Source organism: Trachurus japonicus, chromosome 20, assembly GCF_045865225.1.
Source record: "Trachurus japonicus isolate A0001 chromosome 20, Traja_1.0".
Taxonomy (NCBI): domain Eukaryota; kingdom Metazoa; phylum Chordata; class Actinopteri; order Carangiformes; family Carangidae; genus Trachurus; species Trachurus japonicus.
This window is the reverse complement of record NC_140926.1, coordinates 25,578,953-25,591,303: the sequence shown is the minus strand read 5'-3', so window position 1 is coordinate 25,591,303 and position 12,351 is coordinate 25,578,953. Positions and strand designations below refer to the sequence as shown.

The window sequence follows — 12,351 nt, the reverse complement described above, 5'->3', positions numbered from 1 at the left end:
GTGATAACATCTGAGACGTGTCCCAGTGGTGGCAGTGGAATTGGAGCAGGGTGAATGATTTTTTTCCTCTATGTTTTCCTTTCCTCTCACTACAGTTTCTTCTCACTCACACAACGGCTGGGCAGAGACTGACATGGTGCCATCACTCAGACGGCCAAACTGAATGATGTCATGAAAAGATGCAAACTGGTCTCATTATAAAACTGGATTAATTTGTTGTTGTTTTAATTTATGGATTCTACTGTGAATTGTTTTTACACACCTCTATAAATCACAGCTGCACTCTTTATGAAAGGTACTATACAAATGAATTAATATCATTATTATCAGGTTGTGACCTTGTATCTGTGCAGGCTGCAGTCATGCTCTGTTAGGACTCAAACAGCCAATGACAAACTGACTCTCCTGCTGTATTAGGGTGTCTTCAGTAGGGAAAGCACTAGAGACTGAGTTATCTCTCTTCTGAAACACTAACCTGACGTTTCTTGTTCTTACAAGCAACAGACAAGCACACACACACAGACATGCACACACATACACACATGAACATGGTAGAAGTCATAAGAAGAGCATATTGTAGTTAATGGATATCTCCTTTCATCCTAGAGTGACTGTAAACTTGAGTGGATGTGTGTAATAAACTGGTCTGGGGACCTGCAGGTCAGACATTTTCCTGCCTGTTGCTCGTGGCAACCCCCAGGTTCATTCACTGTTTCACTAATACACTTGCAGTGTGTGTCACAGTGGGGGGTGGACACCATCATCAGAGTGCAGCTCGTCAATTTGACTAAAGTCAGGGGAGACATGTCCAACTTCTGTAGATTTAAAGGGATATCTCAACATTTTGGCAAATGGTTTATTACCTATAATTGATGGTGCAAACTGTTTTTAGATCAGCGGAGCAGATGTGAGCGCGGTACTTTCGCCTTTCCCTCATCAAACTCATCAAATACACAATCCAACAACTCCAAAACACTCTCATGGACAAGTTGTGACCTGCACATTCACCACGCTATGAAATATTCATGGAACATTACGAGACAGAGCTGTTTTCGAGGCAAATGCGTAGCCGTAACTTCATTCCAGACACGGCTGCTCAGCCGTTAGTTCTGAGTATTTGCTTCATGTGTCTCGTAATGTTACATAATTATATGTTATTATTTCATAGCGTGGTGAATGTGCAGGTCACAACTTGTCCATCAGAGTGTTTTGGAGTTGTTGGATTGAGTATTTAGTTTGATGAGGGAAACGCGAAAGTACCGTGTGCCTCTGTCGTGTTAGCTGAGCAGCTCACGTCTCTCCGATCTAAAAACAGTTGCACCAACAATTAAAGCAGAAGTAAGCGGAATGTTTGTGTTAATATACGGCATAAAGGGGCGGTCCTCTCTGTGTGTGCATGTGGTGACGTAGGGACGAGGGCAGGGACTGCTAACTCCATCTGCTGACAGAAAGTTAGCCAAAACGACTGGATCGCTTACTTCTGCTTTAAAGGTAATGAACCTACTCCTAAAACTATAGGGATTATGGTGATAGACAAAATTGTCAAAATGTTGAACTATCCCTTTAAGGCCAGAGCAAGATAGAGACCAAGGAAACAAAAGAGTTAGCTGCTCCATTGAGTAGGCCTACTAACAAAGCTTTAAATGGGCGGGGTCATGGCCAGTGGAGGGTGGATCACGGAGGACCAGGGGGGGGTCTGGGTCTTGTAGGAACAACTGGGGAGAACTTTAATGATGGAATTGAAATAACAACTAATTCTACAAATACAGGAAAAACAAGGATGGCATGTTTGTATGAACACACCTACACACAGGGAAGTCTTACCTCTGACTGAGCTGGAGACAAGCAATCAAAGCGGCTTCCTACCATCTACTCCATTCAGACAGACAGGTAAACACACAGACAGGCACACAACACACAAAGACAGAGAAGAGCAACAGCTGGTCCAGATGTATCTCATCACTTAGAGACAGCAATGCTACCACAACTGTTAGCTGATCAACTGTGATTTAAACCAGTCAAAGCTAGCATTAAAGCTAACACTTCTCCTGGACTGACCTCTTCTCCTGGACTTACCTCCTCCAGACTAACTTTTCCTCAACTACATCTCCTGGAAACCAGAGACACACGTCAGTGTTATATTCTTGATCTTTTCACCAATTCCCTGCTGTCGTTAAAGGATAATTACCATTTTTTTTAACAATCTGGACCTTATTTCTAGCATAAAATACGATAATTTACTCACCCAGATAACTTTGGTGTCATTACAAGTCGTTCCGACCAGTTAGATTCAGCCGAGAGCCGCGTATCCATATAATGTGAGTCTACAGGGCAGCGGAATGCAGCCTCTAAATAACACATTATCTGCTGCGAAACTTGTTCATTTCACCAATATTTTGTTATGATACACTAGTGCTATTCCCCTCTGAGTCTGGGGTTAGCTGTTATCAACATCCGGGGTCTGTAGGTTGACCTACTGACCTCTGACCTGGATGATGTCATCTCCGACACTACCGCTAATGCTACGGTTCGTTTCTGCATGTTTCTGACTTGTCAGAACAAAATGAGCAGCTGGATGAAGTTCAGCTTCCACAGGCTTCCTCTCCTCAACCTGAACTCACTAAAGCTCCGGCTAGTTGAGATAAAAATGGACCCGAATGCTGAAGTGGAATGATTATTATCAGAATGAGCCGGGCAGCGGTCGGAGATGACATCATCCAGGTCAGAGGTCAGTAGGTCAACCTACAGACCATGGATGTTGATAACAGCTAACCCCGGACTCAGAGGGGAACAGCACTAGCCTATCAGAACTAAATATTGGTGAAATGAACGCGGCGGATAATGTGTTATTTAGAGGCTGCATTGCGCTGCCCCGTGTTCTCGCATCTCAGATACATGGCTCTCGGCTGGATCTAATTTCGTCAGAACGACTTGTAATGACACCAAAGTTATCTGGGTGAGTAAATGATCGTATTGTATGCTAGAAATAAGGTCCAGATTGTAAAAAAACGGTAATTATGCTTTAACTTTGGTTACTAGTGCTACTGGGCAGACTGCAAAACAGTTTAACGTCCTGAATGCATTTAAATGCTTCTACTGTGTGGCAGTGTTGTGTGTTTGATCTGTGATCAGGTCTCAGCACCGACTGCTGCTTCAGATATGACCAACATGAACAGGTTTCATCTGCAGACTTCACTCTTTCACTGAGACTCAATCAATGACAAACAGCCATGATGGAAAAATCATCACTGACGCACGCACACACACACACACACACACAGATGTGATTGATCGTGAGCAGGAAGTAGGTCATGTATTGGTGATTGATTGACTGTTGCGAAGCAGAGAGCAGAGCGTCAGCAGCTCTCCAACACTCACTCACTTTAATATGTTCTGGCCAAATTGATCTACAGCAATAATGTAAATCAAAAATATGAACCATTATTTGACACAAAGTACGGTTTTTACAACCATTAAATACTTTTAAAGAGATAATAAGTGAAAGTGGAAGTTTGACACAAAATTCAAGACATCCGTTTAATTTTATGCCCAGAGGAACTCTGCAGATGTATGTATGGGTATAATACTGATATTTATTCAGTTATATTACTTATTCAGTACTGAAATTTAACTCATAAGGAGACTCACCTGTATTTCTTTACTACATTGTGAATAACAATAACTGATGTAACCAAAATATTCTTCACATGACTGATAGTGTGATGCAGGGGAGCAACAGGGTGATGATCCAGAAGCTATTTGAAATATTATATAAGAATCCCAAATAATATAAATCAAAATCATTAACTATCAAGTGATGCAGCAAATGATTTTATTCTCTTATAGCATCAAAAAAGGTGAAAACTGGATGTCTGACACATCCAATTATTCAGGGCACTGCCGGTAATGCTGATATATATTCAATCTAATTATTCAGTCCTGTAAGTCGAGCAGAAACACACCTGCTTTTGAATAAAGACGGAGAACCTCCGCGCTTCAGCTGACGGACTGCGTTTATAAAAATGCTCTGTTTACTCTGAAGAAGACTCCACGTCAGCAACCGCACCTTAATAAATTGCTAAAACTGACCGTGTGCTCCAGCATCCTTTCCCTACACACCTGCTTTTCATTACTGCGCTGCAAATAATCCCCAATACGTTCTTAAAGGGATAGTTCAACATTTTGGCAAATTGGCCCATTGCCATAATCCCTATAGTCATAGCAGTAGGTTCGTTACCTTTAATTGTCGGGTCAAGCTATTTTTAGAATGGCGGAGCACAGCCGTGAGCTGCTCAGAGCTACGCTATGGAGGCTAAAGGAATTTATTGGTTTCCCTCATCAAACTCATCAAATACAAAATCCCCAAACTCCAAAACGCTTTCGTGGACAAGTTGTGACCTGCACATTCACCACGCTATGAGATAATAATGGAACGTTATGAAACTGAGCCGTTTTTGAGGTAAATACAGGGTAAATACAGAGTCTGCTTGCTGAAAAACTGTCCCTGAAGGCAACGCGCATCAGTGGTTTTGCATGAATTTACCTCTAAAACAGCTCCGTCTTGTAACGTTCCGTTAATATCTCATAGCGTGGTGAATGTGCAGGTCACAACTTGTCCACGACAGCGTTTGGGTTGTGTATTTGATGAGTTTGATGAGGGAAACCAAGAAATTCCCTTAGCCTCCATAGCGTAGCCCTGAGCAGCCTGCTGCTCCGCTCCGCCGTTCTAAAAATAGCTTGCACTGACAATTAAAGGTAACGAACCTACTGCTATGACTATAGCGATTATGGCAATGGGCCAATTTGCCAAAATGTTGAACTGTCCCTTTAAAGTCATTGAAGAAATTTAAATTAATACATATAAAAATCCAAATAAACCTTCTGTAAAACCAAAGCACCACAACTAGCAAACTCAGAAATGACCCTCTTCAAATCTGTTAAATATTGTATCTGAAATAAAGAATAAAACAGCAACAGAGTTACATGTGAATAATGAAAGCACCTAAGCACATAAAGCGTCAGCTAGTCTAATAAATGGTGGAACACACCCCACATAAATACAGAACAGGAGTTGCTGATGAACTGTTCCAACTGAGGTTGTAGTGTATGTTGTGTTTGACTGATTCATCATCAGATTTATCCAAGTAGAACATAACAGGCTGTTTCATTGCTGTGTGTGTTTTACCTTTGCATGGTGAAGGTCGACTCCGTACATGGAAAGTTTCTTTACATTTTCCAGAAAGTGCATCTCTGCTTCTGCTGGAGTCATTCCTCTAAAAACACATACACTCATTTTAACTGTTGCTGTTTGGGTTGGACTGTTGACAATGTTTACATTTCATATTTTATGACCTGTAGCTTTTGTGCAGCTCCATGATCTTCTCCTCCATTTCTTTGGTCTGATTCGGAGCAAAACTCAGTTCACTGATGTAATCTGTACTACACTCATCTGAAAAACACACAGAGAGACAGGCAGTTACACACAGAGGAAGAGACAGAGACAGATAGATAGAGGTTATAGGGACAGACACAGACGGATGGACAGAGACACAAAGGGACAGAGTACTGCCACTGTGGTACCCTGCAGTACTGGAGCCCAGTGTAGTCGACACTGTTGGGCATGTTGCTTTGAAAAAGTAATTAGATATAGTTACTAGTTACTTTCCCCCAAAAGTAACTTGGTTAGCAAGAGTGACTACTTGATAAAAGTAATTAATTACAAGGAAAGTAACTATTGTGTAAATTTTTTATGAAATGCTCAAATATGTCAAATGACTTGGACTTCCCTCCCTAACCCCTGTTTAGCTAACTACTGCACTAACCAACTCACTCAGTATTCCTCCACACAGACAGGCTCAGTGACGCGCTGTATCACTCCGCCTCTTCCGCACACTGCCGATAGGTGGGGTGATACAGCGCGTCGTGGAGCCTGCCTGTGTGGAGGAATACTGAGTGAGTTGGTTAGTTCCAGATAAACAGCTTTTTTCTGAGTGTATATATATATGTGTACTGAATATAACGTCACTTCAGTACACTTAAAGCCCCAGTATGTAACTTATTTGGCTTTTTATTAGCAAAAATCAAATATTTCTTTCATAAATACGTATTTCACTGAAGTGGAATCACACCCGCATACAAATGAAAGCTTTCTGGTACCTTAGAATGAGTTGTTACAAGTCGTTACAAATACATAAGTGGGCGACGCACCGAACCGAGGCGGCCATGTTGCATCGCCATTTTTTACGTTGAGTGGCAGCGTGACCGTAGGTAACCATAGAAACTCAGCGGAGCTGTGGGCTCGGCCTGTTAAAACTGTCACCACTGTGTAGTGTGAGGAAGGACGGAGGCACTGGTGTTGCATACAGGTGCAGTCAGGCAGACGGCCGTCGGACCAACCGGATGTCATTTTACTAAACGAGAGAAAGACGGTAAAACAATACGACATCACCATGACAACATATTGTCAGGCCTGTATTGTTTTGCCTCGTGCTGGTGGACCACTTGTTTACACTTGTTTATCCTGTTACATGCAACGTCTGTTGTCTTTCTGACGTCTGCCCAATTTCACCTGAATGCAACATCAAGAATACGTTCAGATATGCAACCGCACCGCTAGATGGGGGGAATTCCTACATATTATACCTTTAAACAGTTTCTGATGGGACATCTTGAGTAAAGTAACGGCGTAACGGTGCATTTTATTGTCGTTGTAACGAGAAAACTAACTTTTTTGATTACTCATTACTGACGCCATTATTTGAAACACCGTTATTCCCATCATTGGTAGTTGTGAATGTCAAAAAGGATACAGCTTGACACAGTATGGTATCGCTGAAGGGTGTAATGGGGTATACTAGAAGCGTACAGCAGGGTGTAATGGGGGATGCTAGAAGGGTACAGCAGGGTGTAATGGGGGATGCTAGAAGGGTACAGCAGGGTGTAATGGGGGATGCTAGAAGGGTACAGCAGGGTGTAATGGGGTATGCTAGAAGGGTACAGCAGGGTGTAATGGGGTATACTAGAAGGGTACAGTAGGGTGTAATGGGGGATGCTAGAAGGGTACAGTAGGGTGTAATGGGGTAGATTAGAAGGGTACAGCAGGGTGTAATGGGGTATACTAGAAGGGTACAGTAGGGTGTAATGGGGGATGCTAGAAGGGTACAGCAGGGTGTAATGGGGTATACTAGAAGGGTACAGTAGGGTGTAATGGGGGATGCTAGAAGGGTACAGTAGGGTGTAATGGGGTAGATTAGAAGGGTACAGCAGGGTGTAGTAAGCAAGAGGGGTATTGCAGGGTAGGAGGTTATACCGGCGTCATAGTCTCCAAGCTCTGATTGGACGGTGTAGGAGCCAAGGACGGTGTGAGTTGCAAATGAACAAGGAAGACGACCAGAGACAATATCCTGTCTCAGCTGCAGGCACAGAAAGTACCTGTGGACAGAAAGGAAGACATCAGACTCCTCAAGGGTAACACTACCAGACCGTGTTGAGCTCATACTGACGGGACAGAGGACCAACCTGGTGATGTCCTCAGACAGCTGGGCGGGGTCGGGGGGATAAAACTTTACATTAAAGGAGAAGTTCCAAGGAACGCCTGAGAGACAAAGAGCAGGGAGTCATATAACACACAGTTGACCTGAGTTTCCCCTTCAGTCCACGACTGACCAATCAGCACCAAACTCACCTCTGACCTGCTTCTTCATCTCCTTGGATGGATCCAACCAGTTCTAGCGGACAAAGGTCAAAGATCAGAGATCAGGGAGTAAGAAAGACAGGTGGACATGTAGACAGACAGGTAGAGACATGTCAACACAAACCTTGTTGTTGTCGGCGTCTCTGAAGGACAAAGCGAAGTAGTCTCTCTCCAGAAGGTTGATCTGCTCACAGACCTTATCAAACAGCTGCACGCCACGAGCTCGCTTCTACAACCAGAGGTAGAGTCTGTCAGCACACACTCATCTTCATCTTCATCATCATCATCATCATCATCATCATCATCATCATCATCATCATCATCATCATCATCATCATCATCATCATCATCATCATCATCATCATCACTCATTCTCACCTGTCTCACCTGTCCAGTTCAGGTGAGGAGTGAGCTGCCTAGACTCTGCACTTCTCACCTGTCTTCACCTGTCTCACCTGTCTCACCTCAACAATGCAGGTAAAGACTGAGCTGTCCAGAACATTCATTCTCATCTGTCTCACCTGTCCCCATCTGTCTCACCTGTCTCGCCTTTAAAGTGAAGAGTGAGCCATCCTTCATATTTATTCTCACCTGTCTCACCTGTCTTCACCTGTCTCCACAATGCAGGTAAAGAATGAGCTGTCCAGAACATTCATTCTCACCTGTCTTCATCTGTCTTCACCTGTCTCACCTGTCTCACCTGTCTTCACCTGTCTTCACCTGTCTGACCTCCACAATGCAGGTAAAGATCGAGCTGTCCAGATCGTTCATTCTCACCTGTCTCCATCTGTCTCACCTGTCTCGCCTTTAAAGTGAAGAGTGAGCCATCCTTCAGATTTACTCTCACCTGTCTTCATCTGTCTTCATCTGTCTTCACCTGTCTCACCTGTCTTCACCTGTCTGACCTCCACAATGCAGGTAAAGAATGAGCTGTCCAGAACATTCATTCTTACCTGTCTCACCTTTAAAGTGAAGAGTGAGCCAGCCTTCAGGTTTACTCTCACCTGTCTCTGTCTCACCTGTACAGTGCAGGTGAAGAGTGAGCTGTAGTGATATTCATTCTCACCTGTCTCGCCTTTAAAGTGTGAAAGAGTGAGCCATCCTTCAGGTTTACTCTCACCTGTCTCCACCTGTCTCTCCTCCACAATGCAGATAAAGAATGAGCTGTCTAGAACACTCATTCTCACCTGTCTCTGTCTCACCTGTACAGTGCAGGTGAAGAGTGAGCTGTAGAGAATATTCATTCTCACCTGTCTCCCCTAACTCACTTGTCTCGCCTTTAAAGTGAAGAGTGAGCCATCCTATAGGTTAACTCTCACCTGTCTTCACCTGTCTCACCTCCACAATGCAGGTGTAGAATGAGTCATCCAGCACACTCATTCTCACCTGTCTTCACCAGTCTCCCCTGTGCAGTACAGGGTCACTTTCAGCTTTCTTCACCTGTCTACACCTGTTTCACCTCCACAGTGCAGGTGAAGAGTGAGTCCTCCGTCCCATTCCCCCTCAGTCGCGTCCACCTGTCTCACCTCCACAGTGCAGGTGAAGACGGAGCCGTCCAGCAGGGTGACTCTGGCCTGCATGGTCCTGAAGCTCAGTGGGTTCCTGGCTGGAGAGCGAGCGATCCGGCTGCTTGAAGACAAGTTGCTGGCGGTGTCTTCAGCCAATGAGCTCTGTGCTTGGCTCTGGGTCAGGGCACACTCCCCGCCCTGAGGAGACAGATGTGTCAGATTTGAAATGATGATACCAACCTGATTGTTGATCTTTACTGTATGATTTCTACTTTGTGTTTCTACCTGTTTGGGTGTGGAATGGGCAGCAGCTTTAGGAAAAGACTCAGTCTCTTGGGGCTGGGCCTCCTGTGGTTCACCTGGTTCTGTCGTCATGGTGATTCACCTGAGAGACAGCGCAAAGACACCAAATTAGTGACATCATATCATAACAGTATCAAAAAGAAGAAAGGATTTGCCACACTGTAGGAGCTCCCAAATATACAAAAATGTATTAGAGGACTATAAAAAGGACAACGTTTGGAGCAGTGCACTCTTCGTCAGGTCAATTAAGACAAATGCTTTCAGGTGTTCATTAAGTAGATCCACCCATGAAACACCACCGGTCTGACAGGAAGTGACGACATGGTCATTAAATCAACAATAAAAATACAGTGTAAAGCTATACATAGACGCATGTCGGCCATTTTTAAATGAAAATAAGCAAACATATGCAAAATAATATGAATCAGGAAGAAAAATTATGTAAATAAACAAAGGGTTTTTCCTGATTAAACTTAACGGTTTCCACGGTTACCATGACCCACCCAGCTGTCAGGTGTGACTTGCTGTGCCATGCTGACGGGGGGGGGGGGGTGCCAGAGGAAGATTAGGGGACTGAGAGACAATCTAGTGTAATCTGGTTTGGAATCAGACAGATGAGGAAAAGGATGACAATGTGGGTCAGAGGAGTAGTATCTGCCCGCTGGGTGGGGCCTGGGCTGGGGGGTGGGACTACAACATGTGCTTCATGTTATAATGTGATGTTATAATGTGATATTATAATGTGATATTATCAATTCTGTCCTTCCTCCATCAATCAGTCCAGATTAAGAGGTTTCAGGACTTTGACTCTGATCTATTACTATCATGGGTGCAGATCCCGGGGGGGACGGGGGGGACATGCCCCCCCCCCCCCCCCAATTTCTGGAAAACACGAATTGTCCCCCCCAATAAAAATACCCCAAATTATTCAAAATTTAACAAATGTATTTTCAGACTTCACATTCTTCACATTTTAGATTCACATCTGAAAAGAAATGGTTGAAATGGTGGAACATAATGTTTGACAAATATATTTCTGACTCCACATCCCATCTCTGGTCTCCTCCACTATAATGCAAATTTTATTTATTTATTTAAAAGGGACAATACACATTAATGAACATTCGAACATTAGTTTCTTTCACAGACACTGATGACATCAGCAGGCTTTTGGTGAGAAGAATTTGGGATCTGGGAGGGTCGGAGGGAGGTGAAAGATAAGAATGTGAGTAGACATTACATGTCCGAGACCCTTAAAATTATGATTTCGTAATATAAGAGTTAAGTAAGCAGTGATTCACGCTGTTGGCTGTTTAGGACAAATTTACAAGACAGGTAAGCACAATAAATGATTCCCTGTGCAGTACTTTTTGAATGATATGGCGAGCCTCTACAAAGTTATGATTTATGGTAGCATGGTATGAGTTGTATATGGGCAAAAAAAAAAAAAATCACTTTTGTGTCCCCCCACATCGGATCTGCACCCCTGATTACTATTATTCATCTGTTAATTCCTTCTGTGTCCCAGCATCAATAACATGTTTTTTTTCCTCTGATGATGTTGTGAGCTGTTATAATTGTAGTTCTCAGAGAATGTGTGTAGGCCTGGAAGTATAGTGTCATGGACATTGACTTTTAGATGAGAAGCCGGGTTCTCTGCCTTCATGCACACACACACATACACATCTCATGCAAACGCACCGATGAGCAGGAAGCAACACGCACTGACGGAGAGGAGACACCGCATGCTCCTCAGTGGACGCTGTCTCGGGAGTGTCCCGACGTGTTTGACTCTTTTGTCGTCCTGCAGCAGGAAACACCCCGCTGCGACATGCACGCGCGCGCACACACACACTTTCAGACACACACGGAGCTGCAGTGATGAGGCAGAAATCATGCTCCCTGTTGATACACACTCTGTCTCTCAATCTGATTACCGATAAGAAACTGATAGTCCTACACCAGTGATCAATAACCTCCTCCCCACCCTCTTTAAATCAAAGCAGCATCTTTACCTGTCTTCGTGCAGGACGCTCGCCCTCTTCCTCCCGGTCGCTTTTTTTTTTTTTTTTACTACGTCATCACTCTCCCTATCGCACGCTGGCGGGGCGTGACGTCATTACGCCAAGACGCACAGTGCGGAGCCTGACCGGTAAGGTGTTGCTGCATCCTGCAGACCTGGAGGCTATGGGATGTCAGGACGGCACTTCACCTCTTTTTACGACACTGCCACCTGACCACTCAGACTACAGGCAAAGATATTCAATATATGGTTTATAAACCGTCTTTGCTACAGGATCGCGTTTTGATAAAACATTTAGCCTAATTTGTAACACTTGTAATTTACAGACAAGTGTGAGTATGACAGCAAACTGTAAATGATTACTTCACTCACCCAGCTTAACCACACTTATTATAATGGAATTATATTAAATGCACAACTGTAGAAATGTGTGAATATCTATTAGATCCTACATAACATTTATGTATTGAATTATATTAAAGGGATAGTTCACCCAAAAGCAGTGTTTGCCCATGTAATGGTTGTGAATTTTCTTGTGTGTCTTTTCTTCATCCAAAAAGACACACCAAAAAACCTCCATACTGCTCGTCTGTAATGTCCCTCTTGTACTGAAGCCCCGACATGAGAAATTGTTCCGAAAAAAATTAAATAAGTCTATATTTTAAGCTTGTTTGTAGCGGAAGCTCCCAGTGTCTCAGTTCACTGCTCTTCCTGTGTCAGTGTAAATCTTGCGTGATTTGCACTGACCGGCGGAACAATTTCTCATGTCGGGGCTTCAATACAAGAGGGACATTACAGATGAGCAGTATGGAGGTATTTGGATG

The 12,351-nt window shown here is 43.7% G+C and overlaps 1 protein-coding gene across 8 annotated transcripts in view; it reads right to left on the bottom strand.

The window, feature by feature from the left end:
• LOC146967009 (band 4.1-like protein 3) overlaps positions 1-11,652 on the bottom strand; it is a 52,250-nt gene extending 40,598 nt beyond the window's left edge. For 5 of the 8 annotated variants that reach the window (XM_085763216.1, XM_085763222.1, XM_085763223.1 and 2 more), the window contains exons 1-10: positions 11,520-11,652; positions 9,487-9,586; positions 9,220-9,399; positions 7,818-7,922; positions 7,685-7,727; positions 7,519-7,594; positions 7,310-7,431; positions 5,353-5,449; positions 5,186-5,273; positions 1,825-1,869 (exon numbers count right to left, since the gene is read on the bottom strand). In XM_085763216.1, coding sequence (XP_085619342.1) covers positions 1,825-1,869; positions 5,186-5,273; positions 5,353-5,449; positions 7,310-7,431; positions 7,519-7,594; positions 7,685-7,727; positions 7,818-7,922; positions 9,220-9,399; positions 9,487-9,576 — 846 coding nt within the window. In that variant the 5' untranslated portion in view covers positions 9,577-9,586; positions 11,520-11,652. The remainder of the gene's footprint in view (positions 1-1,824; positions 1,870-5,185; positions 5,274-5,352; positions 5,450-7,309; positions 7,432-7,518; positions 7,595-7,684; positions 7,728-7,817; positions 7,923-9,219; positions 9,400-9,486; positions 9,587-11,519) is intronic. The other 3 variants (XM_085763217.1, XM_085763220.1, XM_085763219.1) reach the window with 1 other exon arrangement.
• Between the last annotated feature and the right edge of the window lie 699 nt (positions 11,653-12,351).